At 32.6% G+C, this 23488-nt stretch overlaps 1 protein-coding gene across 1 annotated transcript; it reads left to right on the top strand.

The window, feature by feature from the left end:
- Nucleotides 1-6798: 6798 nt before the first annotated feature.
- Nucleotides 6799-7689, top strand: LOC114396893 (glycine-rich protein DOT1-like). Its single transcript, XM_028359064.1, has 2 exons — nucleotides 6799-6818; nucleotides 7401-7689. Exons 1-2 carry the CDS (start codon nucleotides 6799-6801, stop codon nucleotides 7687-7689), a joined length of 309 nt encoding a protein of 102 aa, XP_028214865.1.
- The last annotated feature ends 15799 nt before the right edge of the window (nucleotides 7690-23488 follow it).

Genomic DNA, 23488 nt, shown 5'->3' with positions numbered 1-23488 from the left:
CATTAATACAAATCTCTTTTTCTACACATATCAAGTGTTTTAAGAAAATTTCCGAACTAATTTTCTTTTCTGAAACTCTTTATTTTTATGCAATTTTCATTTAAATTTTGATTACTTTAATTCTCTCAATATTTAAAGTCTATAATTTACTATTAATTATCTATTTATAGCACAAGTCTATAATTAATGATTTTGAAATATTTGGTTTTGGTTCAGAAATATTGTTGATGCTCCTCTCTTTGTTCTTATTCTTCTTCGATGTTGATGGCCTTTGGTTGGCTTGACGGCAACGGTCAAGTTGAGGTGGGCAAGAAGCAAACCAGTAGAAAAAGGGACAAAAGCATGTTCACTGTTTGAGGTGCTCAGGAAGAAAATGAGGATAATTTTGTTTAAGAATTTCATTAAATAAGCATGTTCACTGTTACGGACTTAGGGTGCAGGGTAGTGTAATAAAATTGCAAAAGTTAAGAAGTTTATAGTAAGAGTTCAACAAGAAAGAAATAAGTGTAATAAGTATTAAACGCAAGAGTAACGGCCAAAAATTGATGTTTCAAGGGTTTTGGACCTTCACGTTAAACAGATCCCATAATATGCCGTAGGTTTTAAGTGAAGTATTGCTACGTTCATCAAAATAAAATTAAAGTAAAGAATTACCAAAACTTGATGCTCGATCTTCTCTAAATGAGAGGGCGAATAATTTTAAAGGTATTTTATTGGGGGAAAAAATAACCATTCATTTTAATTTCTAAGTGGAGATATATAAAAGCCCCCTTTTCTTCTGCAGACTAGAGTTAAAGGTTGAGTGCCTGCGTTACATATATTTTGATTTGATGGATATATGAAATTATCTTTCTTCAGCATTTCGAATGCCAAGAAAATAGCGTGACAAACGTACACCTCAGGTAACATTATTTAATGATATTTCAAACTTTTTCTATCTTGAAATTTTCATGCTGCCATAATCTATTTTGTTTCGCATTATACTTTCCACCCACACCACAAAAAGCATGAAGTTTGTTTCTCATTTATTAATTAACACCACCCTTTGAGTTTACCATTTGTATATTGTTTCAAAATTGTTAAAATCTCGTGTCATAATTATTGACCTAGAATCTTAATCTGAAAAAGAAAACAAATCCTAAATATAAATAATATATTTAAATTTTTAAAATTACCTAAAAAAGAGAATATATTTTTTAATTCTAAAAGATTTCCTAAAGATTTGAATCAAATAACAATTCTTAAAGATAAATTAAATTATTCTTTTCTAAAACTAAAAATATCATACATGTTTCCTAATAGTTTAGTTATTTAAGTTACGACATTTAAATTATGAATATGTGGATTCAATATTCCTTTTTTATTTCTTTATTAGCCTTTTGTCCGTGCTGACGTCTGGGTTCATATTCCTATTTGAATATTACCAACGTATGTGCTCATACTCAGAATTGAGGTTTCTTAAATGTTAAATATTACTAATCTTTAAAAAAATTTCTAAAAAATTAATTTGTATATTTAAACAGATAATAAATAACCCAATATATAATAATATGATTCAGATTACAATTCAAAGTACTATGACAGTCACACATAACATATTTACGAACAAACAATTATATAAAAAACATATGAGGTTCCATCTTCAATCGAAGTCTCTGATCCCAAACAATAAACCTCCACAACTTTAATTCGCATAGAGGAAAGCACTACGGAGTGTTGGCGTTGGATCAATGGTCTGCAACAGTAAATGTATACACTAAATACATAAAAATCAATCACAAAGTAGACAAAGAAAAATAACTTACATGTACTTTTAGCAAATGAAGCTCTACATTTTAATGTCTCTTGGTTCTGCAAAGGTGAATAACCACTTTCACTAAAGTGCATGCCTTTTTCAAAGGCCGAGCTCATATTATTTGGAAACAACAAACATTGAATATAACAAAATAATAACATTGAATCCACAAACATAGAATATAAGATAATAATATTTGTAGTTTTGTTAACAATGTTCAACAGAAAGTAAACACAAAAAAAAATTGTCTGTTACCCGAAGGTAATTAAGTTACAAACATAATATATAAAAATAGAATAAACATAAATAATTAAAGAGTTCTTCAAGTGGGGTCAGCTTCGTCCTCTTCCTGATTCCATTTAACTTGCTTCCTATAAAGGACCTCCCATAAATGTTGGTCAAAGTTGTAGAAGAAGACGACCTCATCTCCAGGTTTCAAATGACTGTCAGCTAAATATTGGATTCAGGACTCAACAACACATGATAGGCCATTATTCATGGTGATCATCCATTCGTAAAGTCTACCACGACCACGATCTACAATCATATATTTTTTTTGATCAAGATAAATAATTTGAAGCCTCTGGTGGCAGAACCTAGGTTAGAACGAACACAGTGATTAAAGATAAAACGTCAACAATAAATAATATAAAGGATTATGATTATATTAAGAAATACCTACCAATTGATAATTGTGTTGTATCATATCTTCAGAGACATCAATGGTAAAAACATGGCGCCTGGTGGTTGTGGATGACCTTTGGTGTGTTTGTCTATGTAGAGGTCTCACAACGTCCACATTGAAATTAGTATTTTTGTCCCATGCAACAAAACGCATGATAACACTTTCGTAAATTCCATGGGTTCTCCTAAGTTCCTTCCGTCCATCGCCAAAAAAGAATCGGTTAGCATATTTATGAAGCTTTATAAAGTGCTTGTTTCCTTTGTAGTCAAATAGCACATAAGTTGGATAATTTGAGGACCATTGTCTATGATAAGAAAAAGGAACCCCAATGACGTTCTGCACGCTAACATTTTAAACATATTATTTATTTGAGATTAACATAAATAGATAAATTTTTAGGTGTGAAAATCGTGACCTTCTTAAGACGAAATGACGCCTCAAATCGGTGCACAATTGTTGATACTTGCAAATTTGACGGGCCCTAGATGGCAATCATTTATGTAATGAGTAAGTGAACAAGGAGAAGATAAATATGCACAATATCGAACATGTACTATGAACGAAAAGATTATCGGTTACTTTGTACATTGTTAACTGTTCTTGATAACTGTTCACCCTCCCCCTCCCATAATTAAAACGCAGTATTATATATATCTATAACCACCCAGTATCACCAAATCTTCACCCATTTGTCGAAGAATATCTCCAAACACAAAACACTATGAATACATCATCATCGAATGTGTCTGATGCTGTAAGTTTAACTTTTCCATCCTTTATGTTTACCTTCTTATAAATATATGTTCGAGTTTGCTTCATCATGCATCCTTCATCCTTCTCTGCTTGCTCTTTTCGTTCATAGTACATGTTCGATATTGCTCATATTTATCTTCTCCTTTCAATGGGTACATGTTTGTTCAATTACTCATTACATAAACGTTTCTCATCTAGGGCCCATCAAATTTACATGTATCGAGAATTGTGCATCGATTTGACGCGTCATTCCATCTTGAGCAGGTCACGACTTTCACCCCTAAACATTTACTTATTTATGTTAATATCAAATAAATAATATGTTTGAAATGTTAATGTGCAGAATCATTGAGGTTCATTTTGCTTATCATAGACAATGGTCCCCAAATTATCCAACTTATGTGTTATTCGACTACGAAAGAAACAAACACTTTATAAAGCTTCATAAATATGGTAACCGATTTTTTTTTGGCGATGGACTGAAGGAACTTAGGAGAACCCATGGCATTCACGAAAGTGTTGTCATGTGTTTTGTTGGAAGGGACAAAAATACTACTTTCAGTGTGGACATTGTGGGACCTCTACACCAAAGGGTAGCCACAACCATAAGGCACCATGTTTTTACCATTGATGTTTCTGAAGATATGATACAACACAATTATCAATTGGTAGGTCTTTGTTAATATAATCATAATCATTTATATTATTTATTGTTAACTTCTTATTTTTAATCATTGTGTTCCTTCTAACCTAGGTTTTGTCACCAGAGGCTTCAATTTATTTAACTGCATAAAAAAAAAATATGATTGTAGATCGTGGTAGTGGTAGGCATCACAAATGGATGATCACCATGAATAATGGCCTATCATGTGTTGTTGAGGCCTAGATCCATTATTTAGGTGAATGTCATTTGAAGCCTGGAGATGAGGTCATCTTCTTCTACAACATTGATCAACATTTATGGGAGGTCCTCTATAGGAAGCAAGTTAAATGGGATGACGAAGAGGATGAAGTTGACTCCCCTTGAAGAACTATTTAATTACTTATCTTTGTTTTATTTTGATATATTATGTTTGTAACTTAATTACCCTCGGGTAACGAACAATTTTTTTTCTTTTGTTTCTGTTTAAACATTGCTAGCAAAACTACAAATATTATTATGTTATATTCTATGTTTGTGGGTTCAATTTTTCTATGCTATATTTATTATTTAGTTATATTCAATGTTGGTTGTTTCCAAATAATATCACTTGGGCTTTCGAAAAAAGCCTGCACTTTAGTGAAAGTGGTTGTTCACCTTTGCAGAACCAAGAGACAATGAAATGTACAGCTTCATATGCTTGAAGTACATGTAAGTTATCTTTCTTTGTCTACTTTGTGATTGGTTTTTTTTACTTATTGTATACATTTACTGTTGCAGACCATTGATCCAACACTAACACTTTTCCTCTCTACGGATTAAAGTTGTCGAGATTTATTGTAAGGGATCAGAGACGCTAATTGAAGATGGAACCTCATATGTTATGTGTGTTTGACATTGTACTTTGAATTGTAATTACATTAGCAGCCTTTTCAGACAATGTTACATCTTTATACATTAACAGCCTTTTCAGCCTGTATTATCTGTTTGAATATACAAATTAGTTTTTTTATAAATTTTTTAAAAGATTATTAATATTTAACAATTAAGAAACCTCAAATCTGAGAATGAACACATGTTGGTAATATTCAAATAGGAGTAAAATGCTAGTTACTTATTTAAATGAAAGTCTAGGTAAAATTCTCTAAAAGTCCAAATAGAAGGTCTTAAACATACAATTTAAGATGTAAATATTAATTTGGGTCAACCTAACCAATGATGAAAATTCAAATAATCACGCAATTGAAAAGCATACAAAAATCCAACCAAAAGAACATCTCCATCATCAACTTAGATTTAAGAACCATCTCTCTCACCCACAAACTTGCACTTGCAACAAATTAAGTATAACTCAGAAGAACATACCTATTAAAAAGGAAGGGCGAAAGGGGATACCTTGAATTTGGATTGCTTCAGAATAGAAGCATCGCCGGTGACTCTGACATTAACAACCACTGCAACAAAGACCAAACCCAATTCAGAACAATAAAGAATGCAAACAATATTAAAATTTCAACAAACACAAAACTAGAGAAATAGAATAGATGACAAACCTGTACTCGAAATGAAAGTTAGCTTTGTCCCCATTGTGCTCCATTTTCACAACTAATTTATACCTAACAACAGAATATCCATGAGTAAACACTTGAATGTTAAGTACATTATAACTCATTTGGGAATAAATACATTATACCTAGGAACCGTATGACTAACTTCGCTCTGGCACGAACGGCAAGTACCCACTATTTTTAACGGATCAAATGTTGTAGTGCAGTTGGAACAACTATCATAATTCCATGGTGTATCAATTAGGATTTCATCCACCGTAGCAATGGTCAAACAGAAACAGTCCTAATTGAATTAAAATAAATAACAATTGAAATTGAATTAAAAAAAAATAACAATTGAAAGTGGAAAGGCCTGATACACAGATAAGGTCTGATAACAATTGCATAACATAATCATACACAATATACCAAATAAGTGAAAAAAATTGTTGTTCTTACCTCTCTCAATCTGCTTATGTCACCTAACTTCACCATTTGAGCATTATGCAAGAACTTATCCTGTGCGCTTCTTTGTGAATACTTGGACTGCGAACCACTCCCTTCATCTAATACTCCACCAACATAAAATGGGACACATAAACTACAATGAAGAAAATATATAACTTTGTTATTATAAACAAAATATATAACTTTGTATGCAGTTATCGTACCTATTACGGAACTTCTTTATCTCGGCAATATCATCGATGTTCACATACAACTTGGAGTCATTTTTTATATTTTGGACACTGAGGAGATACTTGTCTACAAAAAATGTTATACTTACATGTAATAATATGCAGTCATACATTAGATTGAAACAAAAAAATATACATTATATTCACCTTTGACATCTTTGATCTTAGCCAATGTTAACATAACCACCAACAATTTACAATTTTCAATTATTATGATTCAAATAAAAAGTGCAAAGTAATTTTATCTTTTACAAAAGAAAAATGTGCAATCTCACCACTCTCATTTTCATCAAAACACACATCATATTTTTTTATAAAATTTAATCACTATATTCATTATAATATGCTCATTTTTAATTTAAAGTAAAAGAAAACTAATTTTTCTATAATTTTCAAATCAATTATAAACTTCTCAAATGATTTAATATATTTGTGTGTATACATATATTAAAATTTTATAATTTTACTAAATAAATAATAATAAATAATATAATAAAATATATTACCTAATAATTTAAATTTAAATTAATTTTTATAAATATTTATAAAATTAAGAACTTGGTGGGAGGTCTAAGACAATGGCCCAATTGGTCTTACCTGCCCATGCTCCACGAGGTGCCCATTGTTCCATAGTTCCATATATATACAGATGTTGAATAGAGCAGCAAGAATATATATCAATGTATATAGTTGCTTGTTGGTATGTCTTCCTTTTCACTTAAACTGAACTCCACTGTGCTTTTACAGAAAGCTGAAGTAATGGCTCTTCTATATATTAGCTTCTTATTACCATCAGCAGCAGGCTATATAAATACTAATAAATAAAAAAACGTGCGTCAAATAATTAATTAAGAGTTTTATTAAAGAGAGGGCAATACTAATTAAGAAATTAACAAATTAAAAATTAATTAAAATTATGATAATATAATTTCATAAAATAATTTTATTTTTAATTCTTTAATCAGACATTAATATGTAAAAAAAAAAAAAAAAGACATGAACTAGCATTCATTTATTAGATAATAAAGTCACTTTTATCACAAGTATGTCCACATTATTTGAGATATAGACTTAACCACTCAAATGAAAGGGTTTTTAATAAAAGGACCCATCAAATGAAAACTTAGGTCATGTTTGGGTGATTTTTAATTGAGTTTTGAAATTTTTTAAAAATAACTACCATTTTTTAGTTTTAGTTTCAAAAAAATTGTAAATTAGTTTTAAAAATATAACTAATTTTAATTAAACTCATTTTGAAAGTTTCATGTTGTATTAAAATTAGTTTACGACTGCTTTTATGTGGTGATGGTGGTAACATCAGCAGCAGCAACGATAGTAGAAATACTGGTGGAGGTCACGGTGACAGTGACAGTGGTGGTCATGATATCAATGGTGGGGGTAGTGATAATGTGGTGGTGACAGTCAATGATGGTGGTGGCGGCGACAGCAGTGACGGAAGTAGTATTAGTGGTGGTGGTGATAACAATGTTGATGATGTTGGTGACAATAGTGATAGTAGCGGTGGTGGTGGTGGTGGTGGCGATGGCGGTGTTGGTGGTGGCACCAAGTAGTAATGATGGTGGAGGTAGTAGTGGTTGCAACAACGTTTGGTGGCGATGATGAATGTGATTGTGGTAATGGTGGTGACAATGACATTGATGCTAGTGGTGGTGATGGTAACAAGTGGTGGTGATGGTAACAATGTCAGTGGTAATGGTAATGGTGGTGACAATGACAATAACAAAATTAGTGATGTTGGTGGTCGTGATAGTGATAGCAATTAAGTTATGGTTATGATGGAGATGGTGTGGTGGTGATAGGTAAAGGAAGATAATGATCCAACAAGCCCACGGTGAAAGACCGCAGGAGCAATTCTGTTATTCTGTTATTCTGTTAAAGGATTACTCTAATGGATTTGGCACCAATTCTGTTATTCTGTTATGGGAATTGCAATAGTACTTTTATGCTTTTGTGATTTTGTTATTAGCCAATAGTACTTTTGTGATTCTGTTATTAGCTTTTGTCATGTAACAATTGCATGTTGCTATATATAGGTGGTGTATTGAAATGAATGGACATGAAAAAAGTATTAATTAAGCCTTCTTTCCTTCTGTTCATAAGTTTTTGACCTTGTGTTTCCTTCCCTAACAGGTGGTGACGTTCATGAAGGTGGTATTGATGATCGTGTTGAGAGTGATGATGAAAGTAATGATGACAGTAAAATATATCATTGTCAAATGTATGAAATGTTTTTTAACTAAAAATCAAATTTACAAAATCTTCTTTTTTTGATTTTGAAAAAGAGTATAAAAGTATTTCAAAAATAATGTAAAAACAATTTTAACTATTTTTATCAAACATGTTTTGTTTTGAAAAATACATTTAAAAATAAAAAATAAAAAACTCTGACAATCACTCCGAATGACCCCTTAGAGTTTAGTTTGCAAATCTATGGTTGGCTTTTACAAAAGTTTTGTATAAAAAGAGAAATCATCGAAATAACTTATGTTGGAAAAAGTTCAATGACAGTAGGTTCATTTTGTCACAAGATTTGAGTGGTCAAAAACACTTAAAATTTTTAAATGGAATTTGTGTCTAGAATGAATCTCAAGAAGTCTAGTTTCTAGTTTTGTAACCTTTTCAAAACTAGTTTACAATATTGAGATGTAATTGAAATAATCAAGCATGTATAGTGCGAAAATGCTTGACATCATTCTCAGGCAAAGAATATTTATCCAAACAAACAACAACCACATCATTTAAATTTTAAACATATTAATATTGAGTGGAAAACAAGGCAAGCATATATATATATATATATATATATATATATATATATATATATATATATATATATATATATATATATATATATATCCCTTACCCTTGTAGATCTAAAGAAAGGAGTGCACTTTGTGAAGAAAGTGATGCTTTGACTTGAAAATCCCCCCTTCTTGATCCATAGATAAAGCCACCAACACAGCCATGGTATTTCCATGAACCAAATGTAAGAACAAGATGAGAATGTGAGGAGAAAAGGGTGTGCGTGTGCAGTAGAAAGTTTCTAATTCATGAAAATACGTTTTGATTGATGAAAAATGCATGGTTTAGAAATGGTTTAAAAAGTGATTACAAGTTAAAACGTGATGTTTTATTTCTTTTATAGCTAGGATCAAAATAATGGAATAGCTTGGAAATTAATCAACTACTTTTATATATCCTCTGATAAATTTGCAGGGTAAGGAATAAAGAAATAAAAGAGGAACCCATTATTGCAGACTACATTATGCATTAATATGGAATCCTCATATTCATAATTTAAATGTCGTAACTTAAACAACTGGACCGAGGATTTAACAATTTTGAAACAATATACAAAAATGGTTCTCAAAGGGTGGTGTTAATAAATGACAAATAAATTAACTTCATGCTTTTGTGTTGTGTGTGGAAGTATAATCCGAAATGAAATAGATTATGGCAATGAAAATGATAAGATAGAAAAGGTTTGTAATATTAAATGTTACCTGTTGAGATATGTAAGGCAGGCACTCAATGACGGAATTTCGGATGGGTCCACGTTTCCCTTCCACTGATTTTTCCTGTTGCAATTTTTTCGGAAATTTATTTTCTGAATCTGGTTTATTTTCCTCTCACATTTAACCCTTATCTCTACCACGTTTAATAACAAATTCACGTCCTTATCCTCAAACCTACGTTCTGATACAAATTGGTTGAGCTCTGTGATGGACAAACTCTATAAATAGGATGGGATGCTTTCACTTTGGTATCACCAAGCCTACTTCTCTATTCATAAAAAAAATACACCATCTATTTAGAGTAGGTAAGGGTCTAGAAAAACAAAGCTGCCTTCGAGTTCGTGCTTACGCCGCTTCGCGTTCGATCTGCAATGACTGGAGGTACGATTCTCTTGTTTGATCTGAATATGATATTTAAATTGATTTACATGTTTAGATCAGCATGTGTATAAATTTACATTTGGTATCAGAGCACTATATGTCTCTGTCTTGCTTTTGTTTTGGAACTATATGTGAGTAAAGTTGTTCTATTTGGTATGGCTGGAGTCATAAACCCATTTATTGGCTGGAGGTCGGAGATGTTGGCGCCGTTGTCATTCCAATTAGAGAAAGCGGCGGCGTAGGAGGCATCCACAGCAGACTTTAGAGTGAAAAGTGCGAAGCCATCGGAGGAGAGAGAAACAGAGGAGTGAAAGAAGATATATATATATATATATATATATATATATATATATATATATATATATATATATATATATATATATATATAATAAGGTCATCTTTCATCCGTAGTAAAAAGCATATTAATTTATTATTTTTCTACTTAATCAACATGATTAAAATATGAGTTGTTAAGTGCCTTTTAGTGTGTTTGAATTATTTATTTATTAAGATTAATTGTATGTTTATTTTGGTATTTAAGCATGCAATATTAAGCTAAATAATTTATGCACATTAAATTTAATGGTTAAGAGCTCATATGTTTTAAATCTTGGATAATCATATGCATATATTATTTATTTACTTTTGAAGTTTTGTGTGTATGATTTTATGATTTTATACATGCGAAATTATCTTGAATATTTTTATGCAATGTTATTCAATTTATTTACATTACTTAGAATATTATGTAAATATTTAGCTCTTATTAAGAATTAATGTTAAGTGACTAATATGATTTAATTAATTAAAGAATAGCCACAACATCTTTAATTGATTAGGTTTATATATTAAGTATAAAAAAATCACTTTAAAAAACATTGATTGTGATTAATCATATTTAATGTGATAAAATATACCCACAAGAATTTTGTTATGTTTGTATGATTAATTAGGATAAAATATCATGTTATATTTCTTAATTTACCCACAGGAATTGAGAAAAGGAAACATAATTTAATAATCATAAGTATGAATATAATTGAGTAGGACTTTGGCCCACAGGCAAGTTGTATGTCACTAGGTTCATGAACTAATACATATTTTATATTGGTAAAACATGACAATTTATTGAGTCTCAAATTATGAATAATGAGAATGTATTCTTGAAATTTGTAGTTAATCAATCTGCAAACATTTTTGATATTAAGTGTGACATTCATGAATTGAAAGGGGACTATTATAAGGTTTGGAGGGAGAGAATTCTCTTTCATTTAGGCTGGATGGATATTGACTATGCTATTAGGAAAGATGAGCCGCCAGGCATTACTGAAACTAACACTCTAGACATTGTCGATCTTTATGAAAAGTGGGAGAGATCTAATCGTCTATCCGTAATGTTCATAAAGACTAATATATCTGCTAGTATTCGTAGTTCTGTCGATCAACATGAAAAAGTCAAGGATCTTTTGAAGGCCATTGATGATCAGTTTATTACATCTGATAAGGCCCTTGCCAGCACCCATATAATGCAGCTCTCATCCTTAAAGGTCCAAGGGATAAGGGATGTACGTGATCACATCATGCGCATGAGGAATATAGTGGCTCAACTAAAAGCCTTAGAGGTTACTATGTCTGATTCTTTCCTAGTACATTATATTTTGTGTACTTTGCCCTTGCAATATGCTCCCTTCAAAATCTCTTATAACACACATAAAGAAAAATGTTCAATTAATGAGTTGATGACCATGTGTGTTCAAGAAGAGGAAAGGTTAATTATGGAAGAGGGCGAAAGGGTGAACTTAACCGTTCATGGAAAGAAGAAAGGGGATTAACCCAAAAACAAGGGCAATATTCCTGCTCAGTCAGTCATAAAGAAAGAGTCTAAGTGTTTCTTTTGCAAGAAGAAAGGGCACATGAAGAAAGATTGCTTAATGTTTAAGAGCTGGATGGACAAGAAAGGTACTCCATTTGCTTTTGTTTGTTATGAATCTATTATGGTTAGTATTGATCATAACACTTGGTTGATTGATTCTGGTTCTACAATCCATGTTTCTAATACCTTACAAGGTATGGAAAACCTAAGGAGGCCAATGGGAAGTGAGCAACACATCTATTCAGGAGGCAATATGAGCTCACATGTGGAGTCCATTGGAACGTGCAATTTGGTTTTAAGCAGCGGTTTCATTTTACGTTTAGAAAAGACTTTTTATGTTCCAAGTTTTTCTAAGAGTTTGATTTCTATATCGAGACTTGCGCCATTGGGTTTTTCTTTTAATTTTTCGGATTCTGGTTTTACTTTAATTGATAAATCTAGAATTATTGGTTCTAGTGCATTACTCGATGGTCTTTACTATATTGAATTGCAAAATGATGCTGCTTATAATTCTATGCATGTTACCGCCGGGGTTAAACGATGTGTTATGAATAAGGAATCCTCTATGTTGTGGCACCGTAGATTAGGACACATCTCTATTGAGAGAATTAAGAGATTGGTAAATGAAGAAGTACTTAGTACTTTGGATTTTATTGATTTTGAGACTTGTGTGGATTGCATTAAGGGTAAGCAAACTAACAAGTCTAAAAAAGGTGCAAAGAGAAACTTAAACCTATTAGAAATCATACATATAGATATTTGTTGTCCAGATATGGATGCAAGTAGTTCGAAATAGTTTATCACCTTTATAGACAATTATTCACGATATATGTATCTCTACTTACTTCGTACTAAGGATGAAGCTTTGGATGCCTTTAAAATTTTTGAAGGCTGAAGTCGAGAAATAATGTGGAAAGAAAATTAAGATCATGAGATCTGATTGAGGTGGAGAGTACTATGGTAGATACACAGAGAATGGACAAGCACATGGTCTATTTGCAAAGTTTCTTCAGGAACATGGGATTGTTGCCCAGTACACTATGCCTGGTTCTTCGGATCAGAATGGTGTGGCAGAAAGAAGAAACCAAACTTTAATGGACATGGTAAGAAGTATGAGAAGTAATAGAAAACTTCTTCAATTCTTGTGGATTGAAGCATTAAAGACAGTTGTGTGTATATTAAATCGAGTTCCAACCAAGGCTCTCTTAAAGACACCTTTCGAGTTATTCAAAGGTTGGAAACCGAGTTTGCGACATATACACGTTTGGGGATGCCTATCTAAAGTGAGAGTTTATAACCCACAAGAGAAGAAACTAGACCCAAGGACTATTAGTTGGTATTTCATTGGATATGCTGAAAAGTCCAAAGGGTATAGATTCTATTGTCCATCACATAGAACTAGGATTGTGGAATCAAGAAATGCAAAATTTCTTAAGAATGACTTGATTAGTAGGAGTGATCAATTTCAGGACATTGCTTTTGAAAAGGATCACTATGAAGCTCAACCCACTAGCTCAAGTGACAGATTGATTGTCATTCACACCCTTCAAGTACAAACTGGTGTTAGACAACCAATGATTGGAAATCCACAAATTATTGGAAACAATCATACAGATCAAGTTATTGATGAGTAATATCAAGATAATGTTGAACAACCTATTGAACAACCAGTTGAGCAACAAGTTCCTCAAGAAAGTGATGAGGTAACATTAAGAAGATCTACTAGAGTCAAAAGGTCAAAAATTCCTAGTGATTATGTAGTGTATCTACAAGAATTGGATTACAACATTGGAGTTGTAAATGATCCTGAAACATTTTCATAGGCCATAAGTTCTAAAGAATCAAACTTGTGGCACAATGCCATGAAAGATGAGATGGATTCTATGGCGTTTAACCAAGTCTGGGATCTCGTACAGTCTCCTAGTGGTGTAAAAGCAATTGGATGTAGATGGGTTTTTAAAACCAAGAAAGACTCACAAGGCAACATTGAGAGACATAAGTCAAGACTTGTTGCCAAAGGGTTCACTCAAAGAGAAGGAATTGATTACACAGAGACTTTTTCTCCTGTATCTAAGAAAGCTTCCTTTCAAGTAATTATGGCATTAGTAGCTCATTTTGACTTTGAGTTACATCAAATGGATGTGAAAACGACATTCTTTAATGGTCATTTAGAGGAAGAGGTTTACATGAAACAACCTAAAGGATTTTCCTCTAGTAAAGGTGAGCACTTAGTTTACAAGCTTAATAAATCAATCTATGGCTTGAAACAAGCCTCCCGCTAATGGTATCTGAAGTTTCATGATGTCATTACTTCATTTGGCTTTGAAGAGAACATCATGGATCAATGTATATACCAAAAGGTTAGTGGGAGTAAGATTTGTTTTCTTGTGTTATACGTGGATGACATTTTGCTTGCAACTAATGATAAGGGTTTGCTATATGAGGTGAAACATTTTCTCTTGAAGAACTTTGATATGAAGGATATGGGAGAGACATCTTATGTCATTGGCATTAAGATCCATAGGGAAATATCTCGAGGCATTTTGGGTTTGTCTCAAGAAACTTATATTAACAAAGTTTTAGAGAGATTTAACATGAAAGATTGTTCATCAAGTATAGCTCTCATTGTGAAGGGTGACAAACTCGCTTTGAGTCAGTGCCCGAAAAATGATTTTGAGCGGGAACACATGAAGAATACTCCATATGCTTCAACTATTGGAAGCCTTATTTATGCTCAAATATGCACCAGACCTGACATTGCATATGTTGTTGAAGTTTTGGGAAGATATCAGAGTAATCCAGGTATTGACCACTGGAAAGCTGCAAAGAAAGTAATGAGATATCTTCAAGGGACAAAGGATTACATGTTCATGTACAGACGGACTAATTGTCTGGAAGTGATTGGCTACTCCAATTCAGACTTTGCTGGTTGCGTTAATTCACGAAAATCAACATCTGGTTATATTTTTATGTTAGTCGGTGGAGCTGTATCTTGGAGAAGTACCAAGCAAACCTTAACTACTACTTCCACTATGGAGGCTGAGTTCGTTTCCTGTTTTGAGACTACCTCGCATAGTGTATGGTTGAAGAGTTTCATGTCTGGCCTTAGAGTTGTGGACTCTATTTCCAAGCCATTAAAGTTGTACTGTGACAACTCTACAGCGGTGTTTATGGCTAAAAACAACAAAAGTGGAAGTCGAAGTAAGCACATCGACATCAAGTACTTAGCCATAAAGGAACGTGTTAAAGAGAAGAAAGTGGTCATTGAACACGTCAGCACTGAGTTGATGATTACTAATCCTTTAACTAAAGGCATGCCACCAAAGAATTTTAAGGATCATGTAGTATGAATGAGACTTGGTTCCATGATGTAATTTCATTGTACGTACATTTTTTATTTTCAATGAAACTCTTATTCAGTTAGATATTTTCTCATATGGATTTGTGCACATATTTATTTATTTCGAGAAAAATCATTCAGTTTAGATCTAGAATAAACATATGGTTTATTCATTAAGTTGAGAGCTAGTGTTGAAAGACTTGATATATTATGGTACATGGAAGATATTACTCATCATCAGAGAACCTATTGTCATAACTCATATATTATGTTTCTTGTTATGGTTGATATTGAGTTAAATGAACCAAGTGGGAGAATGATGGAATTTCGGATGGGTCCACGTTGTCCTTCCACTATTTTTTCCCGTTGTAGTTTTTTCGAGAATTTATTTTCTAAATCTGGTCCATTTTCCTCCCATGTTCAACCCTTATCTTTGCCACGTTCAGTAACAAACTCACGTCCCTATCCTCAAACCCACATTCTAATACAAATTGGTGAGCTCTGTGATGGGCAGACTCTATAAATAGGATGGAGTGCTCTCAGTTTTGTATCACCAAGTCTACTTCTTTATTCAGAAAAAAATACACCATCTATTCAAAGTAAGTAAAGGTCTGAAAAAACAAAGTTACCTTTGGGTTCGTGCTTGCGTCGCTTCGCGTTCGATCTGTAATGGTTGGAGGTACGCTTGCGCTTCTTTTGCTTCCATTGTTTGATCTGAATATGACATTTAAATTGATTTACATATTTAGATGTGTATAAATTTAAATTTATAGTCAACGCTTACTTCTAGTCCGTAGAAGAAAATGGAGCTTTTATATATCTCCAATTAAATGAATGGTTCTATTTTTTATTCCTTTTCCCTCCGAAATACCTTGAAGATTATTCGCCCTCTTATTTAGAAAAGATAGATTCTGCAAGTTTCCCTAAATTCTTTCCTGAGCATCAAGTTTTTGTAATTCTTTACTTCTCTATTGGTGAACATTTTAGTAATTCTTTACTTAAAACCTACGCCACATTAAGAAGGCCACTCAGTTAGCTTTTTAAGTTGGGTGAATCATGCATCTTTTAAATGTATTCGGGTTGAATTAGTGTAAGTGTGTAAATATGAAGTCTACTATTAACTTATTTACATGACAACTTGTTGTTATCAATATATGTAAGTAATTGTTGTTCTTAATATATATGACTAATTGAGACGATGTTATGTCATTAATGACAATGAGTTCAAATAAAATAACCTTAAACATATCTAAATCTTTTATATTTACATATATTATATTATCACTCACACATGCCTTAAAAACTTAAACTAATGTAAGTGAAGAATTATATTTTCAAGGGGTGAATTTTCTTTGATTTACAAATTTATGTGACAACATGGATTCACTTTCTTCACCTAGCGGCATGACAAATAATAATCTCATACCCGTGAGCACCACTTCGAACTGGTTCGAACTTTGATGGAAAATATTTGCTTTGATTAGATATGGATATTATTCGAACTTTTGAAGCGAAAATAAGTATCAAATTATATTCATCATATCTATACTCGTCACCATTATATTTTTTATAAAAAAATTTTCACAACATATATATGCATTATATATATATATATATATATATATATATATATATATATATATATATATATATATATATAAAATATTTTATTTCTATAATTTTCAAAAATATAAATCAATTAACTTAAATAACAAACTTAAAATATACATTTTTATCTTTAATTTCTTTCATTATATTTATATATTATTTGGATAAAAATATAATTAAAAACTTAATATATAATTTATTTACAAATATATAAGTAAATTAAAATTATAAAATAGTGTATAGTAAATTAAATTATCCACAAAGTATATTCAAATCCGATAACATCCCATGAAAATGGAGATAAGTATTTAAATTTTAAATCCCTCACTTTTATAACCTATCCGCTCCACCTTTTGTGGGGACACAAGAGAACCAAATTCATCACCAATCCTACCTGCCCCTTGCCATCCTACATCAAGGAAGAAAGTGGTTATTTATTTACTCCTTCATTTGACATTCATCCATTGTTGTTGACTTCAGCTACCATGACAGTCCAACTGTGTTTCGTGGCAACTACTCTTGTCCCTAACAATTGTCAACAAAGCAACAAGACGTGTTTTCATTGCTGACACTGACAGATTGTGCAATCTTTGACCATTATTTTAATGTTTTTTCATATGCTACTTGTCACCCACTACATCACAAAAATGTGTTCATATTAGTATATTATATGTTAAATATAGCATCATATCAGGCATGCAAATAAATAAGCAAGCCACTTTGTTAATTTTTTCTTTCTTGTACGTGGCTTCAAGCTTGATCAGTCCATGGCTTTGTCTTTCTTTCACTATTGCTGCTTCTCTGAGTCCTCAGAATCCAAAGAGTTTATATGCGAAGGTGAAGTTTGCATGCTTAGAGATAGGAAGAAGTACAAAGCCAAAAAATCCAAGAGCCAAAAAATGCAACGTGATCATTATTTTTCAGTTTTTCTGTTTTTGAATAAGTCCTCCTAATCAAAGTAGTTATTGCAATTTGTTAGAAAGTTGTTCCTAAACTTTACGAGAAAGAAATTCTGATGTATCTAAGTTAGTTTCTTTTCTATTTTCTGCAGCATTTATAAATGTATACGTTTGCAGCTGAATAAAACATTCCCCCAATTCGTTTCCCTACAAATTATATATCCTTCAGTATTTTATTTCTCTGTTTTTTGTTTACTGCATTCATTCTCTAAAAACCAACCGCTGGTATCTAGAGCTATCTTCGTATGAGACCTGTGAAATGGAAGGGGAAGGAAATTTCTCTCAAGTCGCTCTTCCACTCTTTGATGGCGAAGGTAATGACCTATGGTCAGTGAGAATGCAGTTTTATCTAGAGGGACTATATTTATGGGATGTTGTGGAAGAGAATTATGTTGTTCAACTGTTGCCTGAAAATCCCGCCATGGCCCAAATAAAAAACCACAAAGAAGGAAAAACGAGGAAGGCAAAGGCAAAGTCATGCTTGTTTGCTGGTGTTTCAAAAATGATTCAGACCAGAATCATGACTCTCAAATCACCCAAAGAAATTTGGGAATTTTTGAAGGAAGAATATGCAAGGGACAAAAAAATACGAGGTATGCAAGTACTTAATTTAAGGGAGAGAATTTGAGCTGCAAAGGATGAAACAATCTGAGACAATCAAAGAATAATCAAACAAATTGTTGAGTATTGCCAACAAGATAAAATTGTTGGGAAGTGATTTTGCTGATTCCAGAATTGTCGAGAAAATTCTGGTAACAATGCTGGAAAAGTACGAAACATCTATTGCTTCATTGAAAAACGCAAAGGATCTCTCCAAGATCACTTTGGCAGAAGTGATACACGCCTTGCAAGCCCAAGAGCAACAAAGATTGATGAGGCAAGAACATGCTGTTGAAAGTGCTCTACTAGCTAAGAGCCAACAAGATGGAACTTGGAAAAGGAAAAAATACAAGAAGAATCATCCAACCAGCAATGAAAGCAGTGCAAATAATCCCAACAAAGGAAATGGTAAAAAGAAAAGTTACCCTCCTTGTCAGCATTGCGGCAAAATGGGTCACCCTCCATTCAGATGTTGGAAGAGACCAGATGCAAAATGCAGTAAGTGCAACCAAATGGGGTATGAAGCTATGATTTTCCACAATAAAAATCATCAAGGTGAAGGAGCTCACTGCTAATCAGGAAGAGGAAGATCAATTGTTTGTGGCCACTTGTTACTTGAGTAGTGAATCAAGTGAAAGTTGGTTGATTGATAGTGGTTGTACCAACCATATAACTTTTGACAAAGCACTCTTTAGAGATTTGAGGCCAACCAATATCACCAAAGTCAGAATTGAAAATGGCGATTCTATCTCAGTTAGAGGAAAAGGGACAGTTGCAATCACAAGCTATGCTGGCACAAAGCTTATTCCTGACGTTCTCTTTGTTCCTAAAATTGACCAAAGTTTGCTAAGCGTTGGTCAATTGATTGATAGAGGATTTAAAGTTGTTTTTGAAGACAAATATTGCTTGATAAAAGATGCAATTGGTTAAGATATTTTCAAGGTGAAAATGAAAGGGAAAAGTTTTACTCTAAATCCATTGGAGGAGGAGCAAGCTGTTTTCTCGCTCAAGGAAGATCTCGCAGAAGTCTGGCACAAGAGGCTCAAGCATTATCATCAACAAGGATTGCAGCTAACTGAAAAAGGGTTGGCACTTGATGTTCTTGAGCTTAATGATCAAATTTCAATCTGCAAGGCCTGTTAATTTGGAAAGCAAAATAGAAAACCTTTTCCAAAGGCAACATGGAGAGCGTCAAGAAAGTTGCAATTGATCCACACAGATGTTGCAGGGCCACAAAGAACTCCTTCATTAAAAGGCAATCTTTACTACATTATATTTGTTGATAACTTCACCAGAATGTGTTGGATTTTTTTTTCAAGTACAAATCAGAGGTGGCTGAAATATTTTGGAAGTTCAAAGTCAAGGTTAAGAATGAAAGCAGTCTAAAAATTCAAATTTTGAGGTCAGACAATGGAACAAAGTACACATATGAAAAATTCAACCTATTTTGTGAAGATTCTAGCATTGAACATCAACTCACCACTCCCTATACTCCACAACAAAATGGAGTTAGTGAGAGAAGAAATCGATATATACTAGAGATGACAAGATGCATGTTGTATAAGAAGAATTTGCCAAAGAAGTTCTGGGCGAAGGCAGCAAACACATGTTTTTCTTCAAAATAGACTTCCCACGAAGGCATTGATGAATCAAACACCATTTGAGGCCTGGTATGGTTACAAACCATCATTGAAATTTCTTAAAATATTTGGTTGCTTGTGTTTTACTCATGTTCCAGCCAGCAAGAGAGATAAGCTGGATAAAAGAGCATCACCAGGCATCTTTATAGGCTACAGTACAACAAGCAAAGCCTATAAAATCTTCCAACCACAAACTGGAAAAATTGTTGTTAGTAGGGATGTGCACTTTGCAGAAGATGAAGAATGGAGTTGGGATGATCCAAAGATGAAAAATCATGCCTCTGAACATCTAAACTTGAAATTTCATGCACCAAGTTTCGAAATTGAAGGTTGGCAGAATGAGTTAGTTGATGATGTTCCTGTTAGAGGTACTAGACTGCTCTCTGATATCTATGACAGATGTAACATTGTTGTATGTGAGCCTAAAAATTATGAAGAAGCCAAGAAAAATCAAGTTTGGGTTGCTGTAATGAAGGAGGAGCTATCAATGATAGAGAAAAACCAAACTTGGCATCTTGTAGAAAGACCTCAAGACAAGAATGTGATTGGAGTCAAATGGGTGTACAGAACAAAGCTTAATGTTGATGGTTCTATCAATAAACATAAGACAAGACTCGTTGTGAAGGGCTGCGCTCAAGTGTTTGGAGTAAATTACTCAGAAACATTTGCTCCAGTTGCTCGGTTAGACATCATCAGGTTGTTGCTTGCTGTGGCTGCTCAGAAGAATTGGAGAATTTATCAACTTGACATTAAATCAGCATTTTTAAATGGCTTCCTACAAGAAGAAATTTATGTTGAGCAACCTCAGGGTTTTATAAAGGATGAAGAAGAAAATAAAGTTTATCTTCTCAAGAAAGCCCATTATGGGTTTAATCAAGCTCCAAGAGCATGGAACAGCAGAATAGATGAGCATTTGCTGAACTTGGGGTTTTCTAAAAGTCTGTCAAAGTCAACATTATATGTCAAAATAGATGGAGCTGATATTCTTATCATTTCATTGTATGTGGATGATCTTTATGTGACAGGTAGCAATTCAAGTCTTGTAGAGAAGTTCAAGAAAGAGATGATGGTGGTGTTTGAGATGACAGATCTTGGGTTAATGACATTCTTTCTTGGAATGGAAATTAAACAAGGAGAACATGAAGTCTTTGTCTGCCAAAAGAAGTATGCCAAAGAGATTTTAAAGAAGTTTAAACTTGAAGAATGCAAAGAAATGAACACTCCGATGAATCAAAAGGAAAGGCTTTGCAAGGAAGATGGAACCGAGAAGATAGATCAAACACACTTCCGAAGCATGATTGGATGTTTGTTGTACCTTTCAGCAACTCAGCCTGACATCCTAAATGTTGTAAGCATTTTGTCTCGGTTTATGCATTGTGCAAGTGAAATGCATCTCAAGGCTGCAAAAAGAGTTATTAGATATGTTAAAGGAACTTGCAATTTTGGCATCAAGTACAAGAAAACTGGAAAGTTCAAGCTGATAGACTTCTCTGACAGTGACTGGGGTGATTCAATTGATGATATGAGAAGTACTTCAGGGTACAATTTCAGCTTTGGATCAGGTGTCTTCTCATGGAGCTAAAAAAAAACAAGAGAATGTTGCTCAATCTACAGTAGAAGCTGAATTTTTTGCTGTTGCAGCTGCTGTTAATCAAGCTTTGTGGCTAAAAAAAATGTTGATTGATCTTAACATGGAGCAGAATGAGAGCACTGAGATTCTTGTTGACAACAAAGCTGCCATAGCTATTTCCCACAATCCTGTCTTTCATGGAAAAACTAAGCATTTCAATATCAAGTTGTTCTTTGTAAGAGAAGTACAGAAAGATGGAGCTGTTAGTCTTGTCTACTGCAAAACAGAGAACCAAGTTGTAGATTTATTTACCAAGCAATTGCCAGTTAGCAAGTTCGAGTTTCTCAAACAGAAGTTAGGACTTTGCAGATCTTAAAACAAGGAGAAGTATTAAGAAACTGCTTTGGACTACAACGTGATCATTATTTCTTTTCAATTTTTCTGTTTTTGAATAAGTCCTCCTAATCAAAGTAGTTATTGCAATTTGTTAGAAAGTTGTTCCTAAACTTTAGGAGAAAGCAATTTTGATTTATCTAAGTTAGTTTATTTTCTATTTTCTTCAGCATATATAAATGTATACGTTTGCAACTAAATAAAACATTCTCCCAATTCGTTTCCCTTCAAAGTATATATCCTTCAGTATTTTATTTCTGTTTTTTTTTTTTTACTGCATTCATTCTCTAAAAACCAACAAACAAGCATTAGAAAAGATGGTGTTATGCAAGCTTAAGTTAGAACTATGTCCTACGTATGCTGTTTGATTTTGTGCAAGTTACTATTGGTTTTATGGTAAAATCCTGAAGATTGGAGAAAGAATTTTTTTATCCACTTCGATCTCCTTGTTTATTTAGAATATATTCTCATGTCTATGTAGGACACAGCTGAGAAAGGTTGTGGATGGATATTTGATAACTGGCTAATGCTTCTTTCAAAATAAAATTTTGTTTTGGGTATAGTGTGCCTACTAATTTCTTGCTTCGTTCTAAGACTTTTATCCATAAGTAGTTCCTTTTTGTCTTGACTGATGGGCAAAAGCAAGAGATTCTTTTCCACGCAGCAAATATGTATACCTCAATATTTTACAAGTTATTAACAAGGAAGATATAAAAAAATTGTGATATATATTTTTTTATCAGTCTAATTTTTACGATATATTATAGTAGTACGTAAGAGAGTTAAGAAAAGAGAGTATATTTTTTATATGTATATGATTGCAAGGAGTATCTCCAATCGTTCATCAAGACTTAAAGCGGGTGGGTTGTCTCTTTTTCAAACTGATTTTCTCCATACACAAGATTTGGAATTTGAACCCCTTAACCACTTGCTTAACAGAAAACAATACGATAAATTATGTGATCAGAAAAAAATACAAAAAAGTGAATGTGGTAAGAATTGTTAAAAAAATTATTGTATAAATAACATTGTTTTTCGAAGAATATGAAAATTGAGATTAGAATATTTGAAACTTAAATACATTTTATTTATTAAGAAATTATTGTTATAAGGATCTCCACTTTAAAAAGTAACAACTAACAAGGATCTCCACTTTTTTCATTAAATATTAAGTGAACTTTTATAAGCGTATTATTAGTGTAAACTGTGAAGTATGTACAATCTTGTCACTAGTTAATTTGTACCAGAGAATATGATTGACCACCATCAATATAATTTTTCTTTTTAATTACATTTTTTTTTTCATTTGTAAAACTTAATTTCAAAATCTTTCTTAACAAATACTATTTGGACTAATAACTTATGGTAAATATTATGTAGTCTTACATATAAGATTCTCTTAAATACTTCACGTGTATAAGAATTATGAAATTTAAAATGTATTCAATTTATTAACATTTTGTATAAATT

Source organism: Glycine soja, chromosome 18, assembly GCF_004193775.1.
Source record: "Glycine soja cultivar W05 chromosome 18, ASM419377v2, whole genome shotgun sequence".
In the NCBI taxonomy this organism is placed as follows: Eukaryota; Viridiplantae; Streptophyta; class Magnoliopsida; order Fabales; family Fabaceae; genus Glycine; species Glycine soja.
This window is presented reverse-complemented; position numbering and strand designations above follow the sequence as displayed.

Bases quoted from the DNA above. Each gene is read 5' to 3' on its own strand.
- LOC114396893 (XM_028359064.1), top strand. From the start codon at position 6,799: ATGTATATAGTTGCTTGTTG. The intron at 6,819-7,400 runs GTATGTCTTCCT...TATTAAAATTAG, and splicing joins ATGTATATAGTTGCTTGTTG to TTTACGACTGCTTTTATGTG.